Below are 12915 nucleotides of genomic sequence, written 5' to 3'. Positions count from 1 at the left end.
TATATGTTTCTAGCTGGTTATTTCTGGTTCTAGAACTGACTTTACCTAAAAAATTGCACGTTTTTATTGTAGATATTATGTTTTTTCCTTATGTAAACTTCTCACGTTTGCTAAAATAGATATTTACCTATTTAATTGTCTTGTTCTTGCTTTAATCAGATATATAGTTGATATATGGTAAAACATTGTTTCAATTTATCCTTATCAAGGCTTATAATATGTTGTTGGACTTGTTATAAATGCATAATTGATAAAATGGTCAAGTGAATACGTACGCCAGGCATTAGTTGATTATTAGAGCTTGCTTTCAGTTGGAAATGCTGCACTTGAATTGACCTGTTAACGGGTGAATGAATGTCGCCCATATATTATTGAAAATGTTTGTTTTTGTAATTGATGGGTGAACGAGGCAATTTCGTAACTAAGTATGCAGGGTGTCCATTAAACATACGACAAAAATTCAAGGGGTTATTGCCTGGACTATTCTAAGAATATTTTGCCTTTTAATAATTTCTGAAAAGCCTCTTTGTTCTGAAGATACAGAAAGGAACATTTTATTACTATTACATGTAAAACTTCTTAATCTACAAGAACTGTTGAAAATGGCTACCTTTAGCTAGAATGTAACAATCTAATCTTCTCCTCATTAACTACCAAACTCTTTTAAAAACACCTGAATCATTTCTTATTGAGTTACACCCAACAATGATCTGATTTTTCAAGTCTTCCACATTTTCCATTGGAGTATTATAAACTAATGACTTTAGACGCTCCCGTAGGAAACAATCCAGGATGTTCCTCCAGGAAGTCCGGAGATCGAGCAGGCCATAAGTGAGGTGTACCTCGACGACGATTCTTTTTACCGATGAAGCGAATTTCTTAAGAAATGGACTGGTCAAGGTGGACCTCACAATAACTACTTCACTTGAGGTAGTCATTTTCAACAGTTCTTATAGATTAACAGGCTTTACATGTAATATTTAGTAATAAAATGTTGCTATTGTTGAACATTTTTCTCGCCCTGTATGTTCGGAACAAAGAGGTTGTTCAAAAATCACCAAAGGACAAAATATTATTAGAATAGCTCAGGGAATAACCCCCTAAATTTTTGCCGTATATGTAATGGACAACCTGTATAATGGAAGCAGGTAGTAAATTCCTTTCATAATTCAATTAACGATTGACACCAATAACAATGATGCTGATAATTGTAGATCTACAGATACAGGTGTAGGTGACTAAATTCAAAATTACGCCATTTGCTTATAATTTTTTCATCATACACCAAAATAACAGAAATCATACGTGAAACTAATTAGTAAATGCGATTTTGTGAAACTCAAGCCCTATTCCGAAGCATTTTCTCCTGCATTCATTTCTCCTGCTCTCACTCGTAATAGAAATCAGTGAAATTCCTATTGTGTACACACAAATTACTAATATGTTATAATTTTGACAAATAAAGAGGCAGTTTTCTTAATCGAAACTAATTATTAAAAATACTTCATTCCACAACTAGTCGTAAAATGAAACTGGGTATCTTCACTTTGTAACTAATGGAACCAGCAACAACATTGTTTATTGGAATTCTATAGCTATAGGGCGCATTTTGAATATGTTAAAATGTATGCAGTTTTCCAGTAAATTCTTTATCGCATATAAAAATTAAAGTCATGCATGAAACTCGTTATGAAATGCTATCTTGTATAACTCGTTTCATTTTGCTAGTCGTTTCATAAAACCGTGCAATTCCTAATTGCTTACATAAATCAGTATTGCGTGCTTGCCATGTGATACGTTTATGATCGATCCGACATGATACTAAAATTAATCAAAGCGAATATTTGAAGAAAATTTTGTGAACTTTTAAATTTACACTGCAATTCGTTGGAACTTCCCAAAACCTAGTTTAAACTTTAGATAGATATTTGATCCATGTTGCTATGCGACTAGTAACTACGTTAGCCTAACATGAAGCAAATCCCTAGGATTTTTAGGACTAACATAATAGAGGCCCAGTAGTGTCTAGTTTCAGTTGCATGATTGTAAAATTGTTAAAAATTCTACATGGATAGCACGAATTGTTGAGATTGTCACAATAATTGCACTAGTGCACATTATCGCTATATTTCGCCAGCGATTCGTTCAGCGTAACAATGAGAAACCAGTATTGTATTGTTGAAATGTGAAATTCGGTAGATGAATGAAATTCTCACTGTTTACATTATGTGCTGAAAAATATACGATTGAATTTTGCTTGCACTTTAAGCAAAAGGGTCAAGTTTTTAAGGTATTTTACTACATGGTCGGAAATAACCTGTGGAGTTAATTTTTCATTTTCTCCCCATATCGGATTGAACTTCAGATAGTTGCAAGCAGCAGCGCCTAACAATTCGAAATATTTTAAAGTTTAACATCATTCATTTCCTCATTTATCTTCACTATTAAAACACTATGAATTTGACTATTTTATTTACCTCTACACCGAAAGTATTGCCCTTGGCAAACTTTTGAAAAATGCCCCTTTTATTGCATTTCAAGTCATTAGACTTCGAAAGATTTGAAAACGCAACAAGTAAAGAAATCCAAGATCTGTTGGTGTATATGCGAAATATAGAATAATAAATGCCGCTTCCACACTGCTATTCTAAGACTATAATTAGAATACCTAACTAAATTGTACTAAATTCTAGGAATGGTAGTGAAATTACGTAACATGTTGCAAAGTGGTTAATAATTGCATGTAATTTACGATCTATTGTGGTAATGCCAACAATACGGATGTACATACATGTGTTGTTATTTTGAATTACCGCGGTTTCCTGATTTGAAAAGTAGCGCACCCTCCTTTTCCTATTCATTTTAATGAATTCAATCTGCGGTGTTTAAAGATCTCGTTCTAACACTGTTGTCAGTCATCGTACCGAAGCCCTTTTGAAGTCTTCATAAACTCGGAGAGAATCACAGTGACGAAGTTAATCACCTTCCGTACGAACTACAAAAGGAACGGAAACAAACGCAAAAGAGAACTTTTCGTCTTTAGAGAGCTACTAACCGTATTATTCCTCTTTTAAAATGCAGAAACTTCGACTTAGATTAGCCGAGTTGACATTAATAATTCAGGAAAGTTGGAAAGATTTTCCCGTCTTTGGTCCTGAAAAATAAATTTCAGTTTTGGACGATGCTCGGAAGAAAGATTTGCCGAAGGAAATATACGAGCCATGGGGGAAAACTTTTGTTTGTTTTCTGGATGAAATGTTTCTGTAAATTCGCTTGGAACTTTAATGCTTCTTTAGAAGTCGGATGTCGATTCTCGATTAAGCCTCTAATTGCGAGTTAAGATGAATATTTCACACATGGGTGGTATAAATGGTACCTGTAATTACCCATCCGAAGCTCAAATGCGCATTTCCAGAAACAGAAAGTCGAGGATTTTAAGAGATCATAAGCCACATACAAAACTGTTTAAGCCAAATGGTTGAACGGTTCCCTGTTCCCTACAAGACAACAAAGACAACAAAGGAACAAGGGTCGTCCCTCCCATACAAGCGGACCAATCAGTGTCGCGCGCTGAAAAATAAGGGCTCGTCCTTAATAAAATTCACTTTTCTCTGTCAACACTGTTCGATGGGCGAGGTTAGTGGGAGTAAGGGTCGATAACAGGGACCTTGCGCCCTAAGGGCCACAGCGCTCAGTAGTCTGATAGCTTCGGGACTAGACAGAGCGTGATGCGACGTCAGTTTGGAATATACTGACGAACACTTGGTACACGGAGAAAAGTGTTTAGTAAATTTCGGTGAAAAGTTCGTGGCTAGTAAAAATCAGTATGATTAGCAAGGATAGGGAGTCCAGGGATATTGAAATGTACAGAGTGCCGCCGATTTGCTTGGATGATATCCCAGAAATATTGTTGAGTAAGTTCAGATGCATCATAAAAATATTAATCATTTTGAGGAAGGAATTGTAGACGTTTTTGTTATAAATTTTAAGAGCGTTCGGTAAAGAACCTTCAACCGCAACCTTTTTTCATTCGTTGAAAATTCGATTTTCTTTCACTGCGCACGAAAACGTTTTGTAAACTGACAGCTAAAGTAATCAATTTTTGTCGAAATATTTTTGGCTGTATAAATTTTCACGAGTTTGAAGAAACAGTTTGTTGACTTGCGAGTAAGAGTGTCATCTGTCGTTTGTTTAAAACTTCTTTATGATGTGAGTGGTTTGTTGATGTAAACTGCCAATTTTTTTATTTTCGTTTTTCCAAAAAATTCAAAATTCAGCGAGAAAGAGGAAGATTTTGTGAAAGCGATTTTCACTCTTGTGAAACACGAACGGACAGAGAAAGATTTTTATAAGTCATAAGGTAATGGTATAAATTAATCAACAGTTGCACACCCATTGCTCAACAACGCTTTTACACATTTGGGAGAAAAAATGAATGTTTATAAATTTTTGAATGTTTGCATCGCTGGTTCTCAGTGCCGTATTTCATAATTTTATAATATTTACGGCATTCACTGATACCAAACTGGATTTTTCACATTTTTTCCAAAGCCGTTATTTAATCAATTTGTTTATTCAGTTCTCTTCATGCACGAATTAACAAATACCAGGCTAACAGTGTAATGTTTCTTTACGATGATTTTTACATACAAATTTTTCAACATATTATTTTCAGTTTTCAATACCGCACTCCCATTTTCATGTGATTGATATTAATCACATGAAGGTGAGGGAATGATGAAATTTTTTTCTTAACAAAAGAGTGTCGACGAGAACCACTGAGGTAATTACGGTTCAAATCCAACCATATTTTTGGTCTATAGGAATACCCTCTAATTCTTACACACCCCAGAACTAATGCACTTCAAATTCAAATGCCATTTGATATACCACAAAATGTAGTTTGTCCTGAGTAGCAGATCTGCAAAAAACAAAGTGAAATAAAGATAATTTTGACAAAGGTTGGAAAAGTACAAAATTATCCCGAAAAGTTAATATCTGTAAGGGGATTTTAAGTGACATTGATGTTGCTTTATTGATGAATTAACGGTAATACCTACTAAGTTGTTGTTGCCATATTTTATCAAGGAATTATGAATGTCAGAAATGCTATAGAAAAAAAATATTATATTGCGGTTGGAGCAAAAAATGAAATAAAAAATCTTCAATAAATTGACTCACCACAGTATGATTCACCGATCTTTAGGATTCTCATTCACGACCCATAGACTTTTTCCTTAATAATTATCTCGTGCTTTGTTTAGTTCCTAGTCGTTAACCACTTATGGAAATTTTCTTCGACATTGAATTTTCTATTCGCTTTATAATCCCGATAATAAAGATTCGCTGTGTTTCCATGTACACGTACGATCGTTCTGAGGACCACGCCCGGTCTCAAAATTCAAGCCACTGACACCGATAAAAGAATATAAATAAATCAACAATTTCACATATATTAATATCCATATTATTGCAGTTTCGATTTTTTTTCAGCTACCATCCCCAAATGTGGCGGCTGCCATGAACTGATCTTAGATAGATTTATACTTAAAGTAGCAGATAGGACGTGGCATGGCAAATGTCTTCAGTGCAGCGATTGCAGAATCCAACTAACGGACAAATGCTTCGCTAGAAACGGACAACTTTTCTGTAAGGAGGATTTTTTTAAGTAAGTATCAAATCTTATGTAATTGTGTAAAATCAAATACTTAATAGAACTCAGCTAATTCAGAGACAAATATTTCTGCTTTAATTGACTTAAAACATGAATTTTCCGACAATATGTATATTGTTTATGCCTTTATGCTGTGGGTGCAGGCGCTTCGGCACCAAGTGCGCAGGTTGCGAGCTGGGCATTCCTCCAACCCAAGTGGTGCGCAGAGCCCAGGACAACGTCTACCATCTGCAGTGTTTTGCTTGTGTAATGTGCGCACGACAACTCAACACTGGGGATGAATTCTATCTTATGGAGGACCGGAAACTGGTGTGCAAGCCTGATTATGAGACTGCCAAATCGAAAGGTAAAACTTTGAAATACCCTCATTATCCATTTAAGACTATGTTCTGCTATAATGAGTAAACCCACGCACAAAGAGCAGAGATATGCATTCAATATGGATTTAAATGCACACACGAGCTGCATGCAATGAAAATCACACTCAAATCTAGAAAAATGGGATTTAATTACATGAATCTCGTTGCCTTGACCGAATGAACAATAAATTTGATGTAAATGTGTGTAAATTCTTCCAGTCTTGTATGTAATTGATTTAATTTCAGCCGTTTATCGACACGTTTCATACCGGCTTATTAACATAGCCGGTCGCCAATCATTCTAGGTTTTAAAGGTAAATAAAAGGTCTTTAAAAAGTATATTTGTATGATTTCATGCATAATTTAACCAAACTTTAGAACACATTTGCGAACGTTTTATCAGTGAAATAAGTATTTCTCGTCCAATTCACATATGCATCTCTGTCTACATTGTGCTTGAAGCACCAGCAAAAAATTCATTATCATATGTACACATATAAAAGTTTTAATTAAGTTATACAATAAAACTCAACCATTCTCCTATAAATCTGTGCAAGAAACCCATAAATACATTATTGTAAGCGACCACTGCCGGTGGACAACCCTGTATTACATATTTTGCTGAATCACAATTTTACATCCTCTTTGTAAATTAAAATCTCAAGTCCGCAATACGTCAGAAACATCACTAAAAAAAAGTGAAAGGCACACCGAACAATAGTTAACTTAAGATTTTAATTATGTAAAATTAGTGACTTCTGCTCATGTGCGCAGTTTTTATGAGCGCTGTAATTTTTGTCTCATACTAATTGTTTCATTACTCATTTTAAAGTCATTAGTTGTAGCAAAAAACGAATGACAGTAACAAATTAAACGTATCTTTGACGTATTTCGTAGCAAATCTGGACTTATTTTTTCTGTTATTAGTAATAATTAAATATATTCATTTATTCGTTATCATTTTTTTATTTGGCTGCATTCTTACGTTGATTGAGCCGGAATAACGATAATTAAGGCAGTTATTATATCAAGAATTTTTTATTTTGTAGTTTTATGGGTAGGTAGGTATATGTACGTCTGAACATTTATATTACATAGGGTTCCCCATATTAGACTATGCACTTTAAAAAATCAAATAAAAACTTTCTAATTAAAGTAAAAAAATCTTTTAACGGACTAATATACAGTGTATCAATTTCAAAACTTTGGATTGCTTGTAACTCTGAAAATTGAAAATTTTTAGAACATTAAAAACCGTTTCGGTACAATAAAGGGGGAACCAGTTTAATCGGGGTTGCAAGTTTCTACGAGTACCCGTAAAAGGGACAAGCACCCCAACTCTATCGATAATGACCTGCAATTAAATAAAATTCTTTTACATCCTCGGTTGGATGGTGCTCCACCGCATTACGCTTTACAAACAAAACTAATTGTCCAAGAAGATTTATTGATCGCAGGGAAAAAATAGAGTGGCCACGGCGATCATCAGATTTAACATTCCTCGATTTTTTTGAAGCTACATCAAATCAATCGTTTACAAAACCAAGCTAGCCATTTTGCAAGATTTACAGCTTCGAATTACCGAAGTATGTTAATCCATTAGGCCTGAAACATTGTAAAAAGTTAGAGAAGTTGAGTTCTGCCTATTTTTTGTTTAGAAAAAAAACAGTGAACATTTTGAGCTGTTTTTGAGGATATTTTTTAAATATGATATTTCTGTATTAAAATTGATTTAACTTCTCAAAAATTGATTTTATTAAATTGAAGCTAGTTTGTTTATACGCAGTTTCTAAAGACCTTTAAAATTAGATATCATATGATAGGCGTTGCAATTTAAAATTTGAGAGTTTGGATAGCTACCCCTCTTAGGGGTACACGTAGAAACTTACAACTACTATTAAACTGATTCCCCCTCCATTCGACCGAAATGGTTTTTGAATGTTCCACAAAAAATTTCAGTCTTCAGAATTATAGTCAATCCAAAGTTTTGAAATTGACACATTGTATAGCTAATTCTATGAGATTTATTGTTAATTTAGATAAATATAAAATTTTTAAAAATTATGCCTTCTAAATGCCCCTCATGAACTTTAATACAATTTTTAGTTTTAAGTTTAAAATTTTACATCCCCCGTGAAGCAAATCTCAATTTATTCTTGCAATTTCATTTCGAATCCGGTCTTTTAGCTTCAGAATTGTTGCCACACCACACAAAACAATGACTTTTGAATTGTGAAGTTTTTTGGTGAACAGTTCGCGAGAACTTTTACGCCAATGACGGTACAAGCAGGGATAAAAATTTTAAAAATAATTCTTATAGAACTACTCATTTTAATAATTAATTTAAATCTTGACAAAACTGATAATTTTGAAGTGAAATTGCAAAATTATATTGAAGTTGATGGGGGGCATTTAGAAGACATGATTTTTAAATATTGAATAGTTATCTAAATTAATAATAAATCCCATAGGATTAGCTGTATATTAATCCGATGAAAGATTTTTCTGCTTTGATTAAACAGTTTTTATTTGCCTTTCAAAGTACATAATCTAATATGGGAAACCCTTTATTTCCAATTTTTGCATTTGTTGGGGAATATCCCCTCTTCGCCCCTGTATAGTGCCAAATTAATCAATTTGCATAAATAAAGAATTTGATTTATTCTTTATTTCAAAACCCGAAATAATTTCTTTAAATCTGTCTCTTGTTTTCTATTTCATATGCGCCCGTGTAGTGATAAATAAAAATGACTATTTTTATTAGGAAAAGGAAATAATATTCCTAATTTTCAATACTCTAAAGGCGTAAAATGTTTTTTTCTATTACCGTAGTTAATGGACACTTTACCACACGCATTTGCGTGTGGAATACAGTAGTTATAATAGTACATATTAATGTATAAATTCTGCTTTCTCTTCTTATTTCTTACATTTATTAAGTTCCCTTATCTTCATCATACGACCGTGTATCGAAGTTTTCCCTAGTGTAAGCAATATTTTTTAAACTGTAACACAATTATATAGTTAGCAGCACATGTCTATTTTTCAGCTGCGGAATGTCTAGATGGAGACCAACCCAACAAAAGGCCTAGAACAACCATAACAGCAAAACAACTGGAGACTCTGAAAACAGCCTACAATAATAGCCCTAAACCAGCAAGACATGTCCGAGAACAACTTAGCCAAGACACAGGGTTGGATATGAGGGTAGTTCAAGTTTGGTTTCAAAATAGGTGAGCCCTAAAAATCATTATCACATTTACCTTTAATCGTGTGTTCTAAATTTTTACTTTATTTACAGGAGAGCAAAAGAAAAAAGACTTAAAAAGGACGCCGGTAGAACCAGATGGAGTCAATACTTTAGATCGATGAAAGGAGGATCCTCTCCTCGACACGACAAACTATTAGACAAAGACGACATGAAAGTGGACCTGGATAGTTTTAGTCATCATGGTCAGATCACAAATTCTTTTGATAAAATAAACAGTTATCATTCAGAATCTTTCCAGATCTGAGTGATGATAGTTACGGCACAGTAGTCAACATGTCCATGGACCAAGACGGCTCCTCGCCCCACAGCGGAATAGGCCGGCCTATGTTTCTACATGGAGCTACTTCTCCCTCGTACCTACCTGGTCACACTCCCCCTCATGGGCACGACCATATGGGATATCCGGACCAAATGGCTGTTTATTCCAGTCTACAAGGTCCTGCTCCAGGCATGATGCACGGAATACCTCCAGGAGGCCCTGATTCTGACATCAGTAATGACAGTAGTCCAAGGGGATACCCCGATTTTCCTCCCAGTCCCGACTCTTGGCTGGGGGAACCGTCCAGCGCACATTACTGACCCAGCAAAAAGGTCAAACCGAGATTGGTGCAAATGTACAAAAGTCATCATGGACACAACAAATATCATTCTATAGATTTTATTGTAAATAAGAGAGATGATGATAGGATTTATGGGTAACTGACCTGAAGGTATAGTATGTGTAGGTTGTCCTTTTTTAGGTTTAGAATGATGAATTTTCTTAAATATTGAGTCAATTTCGTTATATAGTAGGATAAACTGCCACTGGTTTACATTCACAACCCTTGAGAACCGATGATAAGCATCCTCAAAATCATGATGATTATTACGTCTTATTACGTTTACATCACCTTTTCCATTTGTACGTGAAATTTTGAACCCAAAAGTGACTTTACCCATAAAGATTCAGTTAAATACATAACATTAACATGAGAGTTTGCATAGTTTTTGCCTAAATATAAATCATATTAAGAGTACCACTAATGGATATAGTGGTTCTATGCGAAGACAAGCATGATAAGTACCTAGTTTATTTTCTTCAATTCTTGGATTTTTTAAAATAGATGTTTAGTGCCCGACCATGAAAAATGAACTCTTTTCTTAGAAAATCTTAGTTTACTAAGTCTGAATAATGGAATGAATGATGAAGCAACTGATTTCTTAATTTTGAGTTAGTGGGGTCGTTTGCACGGTTTATGGCTACAAAGATTTGGGTCTTAAATGTTATAGCTAGTGAAAAATTAATTTTTTAAGGTTTTTCTTCAAATTATCTAAAATCTCCCATTCAAACCCCTAAAACTATTTTGTTTATGTTGAATCAGCGTAATTTTTTTTAAATTTTATTCTGTAATAAGTTTTTGTTTAAAATAAATCATTATTTGATGCAACGATCCCCAAAAATTTTAATTATAACTTTTATTTTTTACTTTTAAGCTATTTTAGGAATTTGGAGTGTTGCAACTAAAATCCTTGGAGATCGTTCCATCAAATAATGATTTATTTTAAACAATGATTTGTGACCGAATAACATGAAAAAAATTCTACGCTGATACAACTACAATCAAAATAGTTTAAAAAGTTTGATTTTGGGTAATTTGAAGAAAAACCTTAAGAAATTAATTTCTTGTTAACTATAATATTTAGGACCTAGGTCATTGGAGCCAAAAACGTTGCAAGTGACCTCACCAAGCCGCCATAAAATTTTGACGGTTCATGCTCCAAACGCCCTGTATAGGACTTAACTGGTGTTCCATCTATTGCGGAAAAACTGACCATTCATTCGCATTTGCCAACCAAGTTGCCCAAATCATTTTGCCTTGACTTTTCTTCGAAACTACATAAACATGCCCCCACAAAGTAACTTAGGAAACATTGCATTTTATGCAATTATGCACATACTAACAAAACTTATAACAACTGATCACTTAAGAAGTTGCAAAATTAAAGAAGATTTCAAGAAAATTAGGCTTCATTATTATTTTTGAAAATCAATAGGTCAACAAACTAAGAAAAACGAGTAAAAAGACATAACATCAAATGGCAAAGTTTGCGAATCGGATGAGTTCAACCTTGAGATATAAGAGCATGTTTCGGATCCAGTCATATTTCGTGGGAGGATGACTCTTGGCAGAATCCAAATTTGAGTTTTGTAGGGAGATGGGGCTCTGATCAGATTCAAACTGAAAACAGATATGTGGCTCAGTTTAGCCTCAAGATTCGTGGGGATAAGTCATGAGCTGAAATTGATCACATGCTTCATGCGGGGGCACGTTTGGAGCTTAACTCAGCTTCCAATTTCATTGCATATGTGCCTCGGACTCAACTTTGTTTGCTTTTATGCATTTGTTGACCAAAATCAACTTCCAACCAAGTTTCGTCTGGGGCATGTCTAGTTTCCGACTTACCTCAACCCGGCCATCCAACCTTAAGATTTGCATAAGACGTAATGCAGAATCATTTCATCCTCCAATTTCGCTTGAGATATATTTTATGCTCAGCTCAACCTAAAGTCCCATTTGGGATATATTTCGTGCACATCACAACTTCATAATCGTAGAGGCACATCTTCAAACTTTGAAAGTAGGCATCCTAATCGAGTTTATCTCTAAGTTTCCAAAAGGATTGTTTCGATCTTACCTCACTTGAAGCTTCCTAAGGGAGCATTCTGCACTTTCGAACTTGCGTTTAATGGTGAAAAACTCAAGTTTGGTTCGGAATACTCTCTCGGGTTTAACTCAACTGTGAGTTTCGTGGAAAATACGTTTCTTAATCGGCTCAAACTCAAGCTTCGAGTGGGGTGCACATCGAGCTTAAATGAACTTCATCATTGTAGTACACCTAGAACGTAGCTCCACGTTAAGTTCTGTAAAAACTCGTTTCGGGCTCCAACATAATTTTCTAATGCTAATTCTTCAGTCATATTCGTAGTACTATTGTGATTCACATTCGCCTTTTAATTGCTATCACTGGGATATCTTACGGTAGATTGCCTCTACCAATGCCTTGAGGTGGCTATGGAATGCTTAGCATTTTCTCTCCAACAAGCGCTGCGTTTGGCGTATTAAAAATGCTATGGCACCTGAACCATTCAAAATAGAGCTTCCAAATTGTTCGGAAAATATTCAAAAATTTTCGAGGAAAATAAAATTTTCGAATATATTTTTCTAAAATATTATTTCAAATAAATCTAAAACAAAAAGGTCCAAATCTTAATATATTCAAAGATAAAAGTGGCATTATAAATCCGACATCTGTATAGATTGTGGATAATAATTGGTTTAAAATGTACTCGATCCTCAGGTCGTGGAGATTTGACGTTTTCCCTAGCAAGCATAAGTCTACCAGTCTTTATCAGTATCAGAGCAAATCGTAACTGCTCCCTACAATATTTTCTACACCAATTTCATGCTGGAATTAAACTAATTTCCTCGCCACATTAGCCTTGAAACGTTAAATACGTACCGTGGGAACAGGACCGACGGCGCGTCGGCCTGCACTCTCGATGCGGAAAAAACACCGTTGAAACTGACCATTAAACACACGAAAAAATATTTCCTTCATACCAGAGCGTA

General features: G+C 34.6%; 1 protein-coding gene across 2 annotated transcripts in view; it reads left to right on the top strand.

Moving 5' to 3' along the window:
• The window catches only part of Lim3 (Lim3 homeobox protein), a 32609-nt gene extending 22492 nt beyond the window's left edge, over window positions 1-10117 (top strand). Inside the window, exons 1-6 of one of the 2 annotated variants that reach the window (XM_066390745.1) lie at window positions 3688-3914; window positions 5494-5668; window positions 5818-6020; window positions 9083-9266; window positions 9335-9486; window positions 9543-10117. In XM_066390745.1, the coding sequence (XP_066246842.1) occupies window positions 3827-3914; window positions 5494-5668; window positions 5818-6020; window positions 9083-9266; window positions 9335-9486; window positions 9543-9883 (1143 nt within the window). In that variant the 5' untranslated portion in view covers window positions 3688-3826 and the 3' untranslated portion in view covers window positions 9884-10117. Of the gene's footprint in view, window positions 1-3687; window positions 3915-5493; window positions 5669-5817; window positions 6021-9082; window positions 9267-9334; window positions 9487-9542 lie in introns of those variants that run through there. The other variant, XM_066390744.1, reaches the window with a different exon arrangement.
• Window positions 10118-12915: the final 2798 nt, after the last annotated feature.

This window comes from Euwallacea similis, chromosome 5 (assembly GCF_039881205.1).
Source record: "Euwallacea similis isolate ESF13 chromosome 5, ESF131.1, whole genome shotgun sequence".
In the NCBI taxonomy this organism is placed as follows: Eukaryota; Metazoa; Arthropoda; class Insecta; order Coleoptera; family Curculionidae; genus Euwallacea; species Euwallacea similis.
Note: the sequence above shows the minus strand (reverse complement) of the source record. Positions and strands in the feature narration are given on the sequence as shown.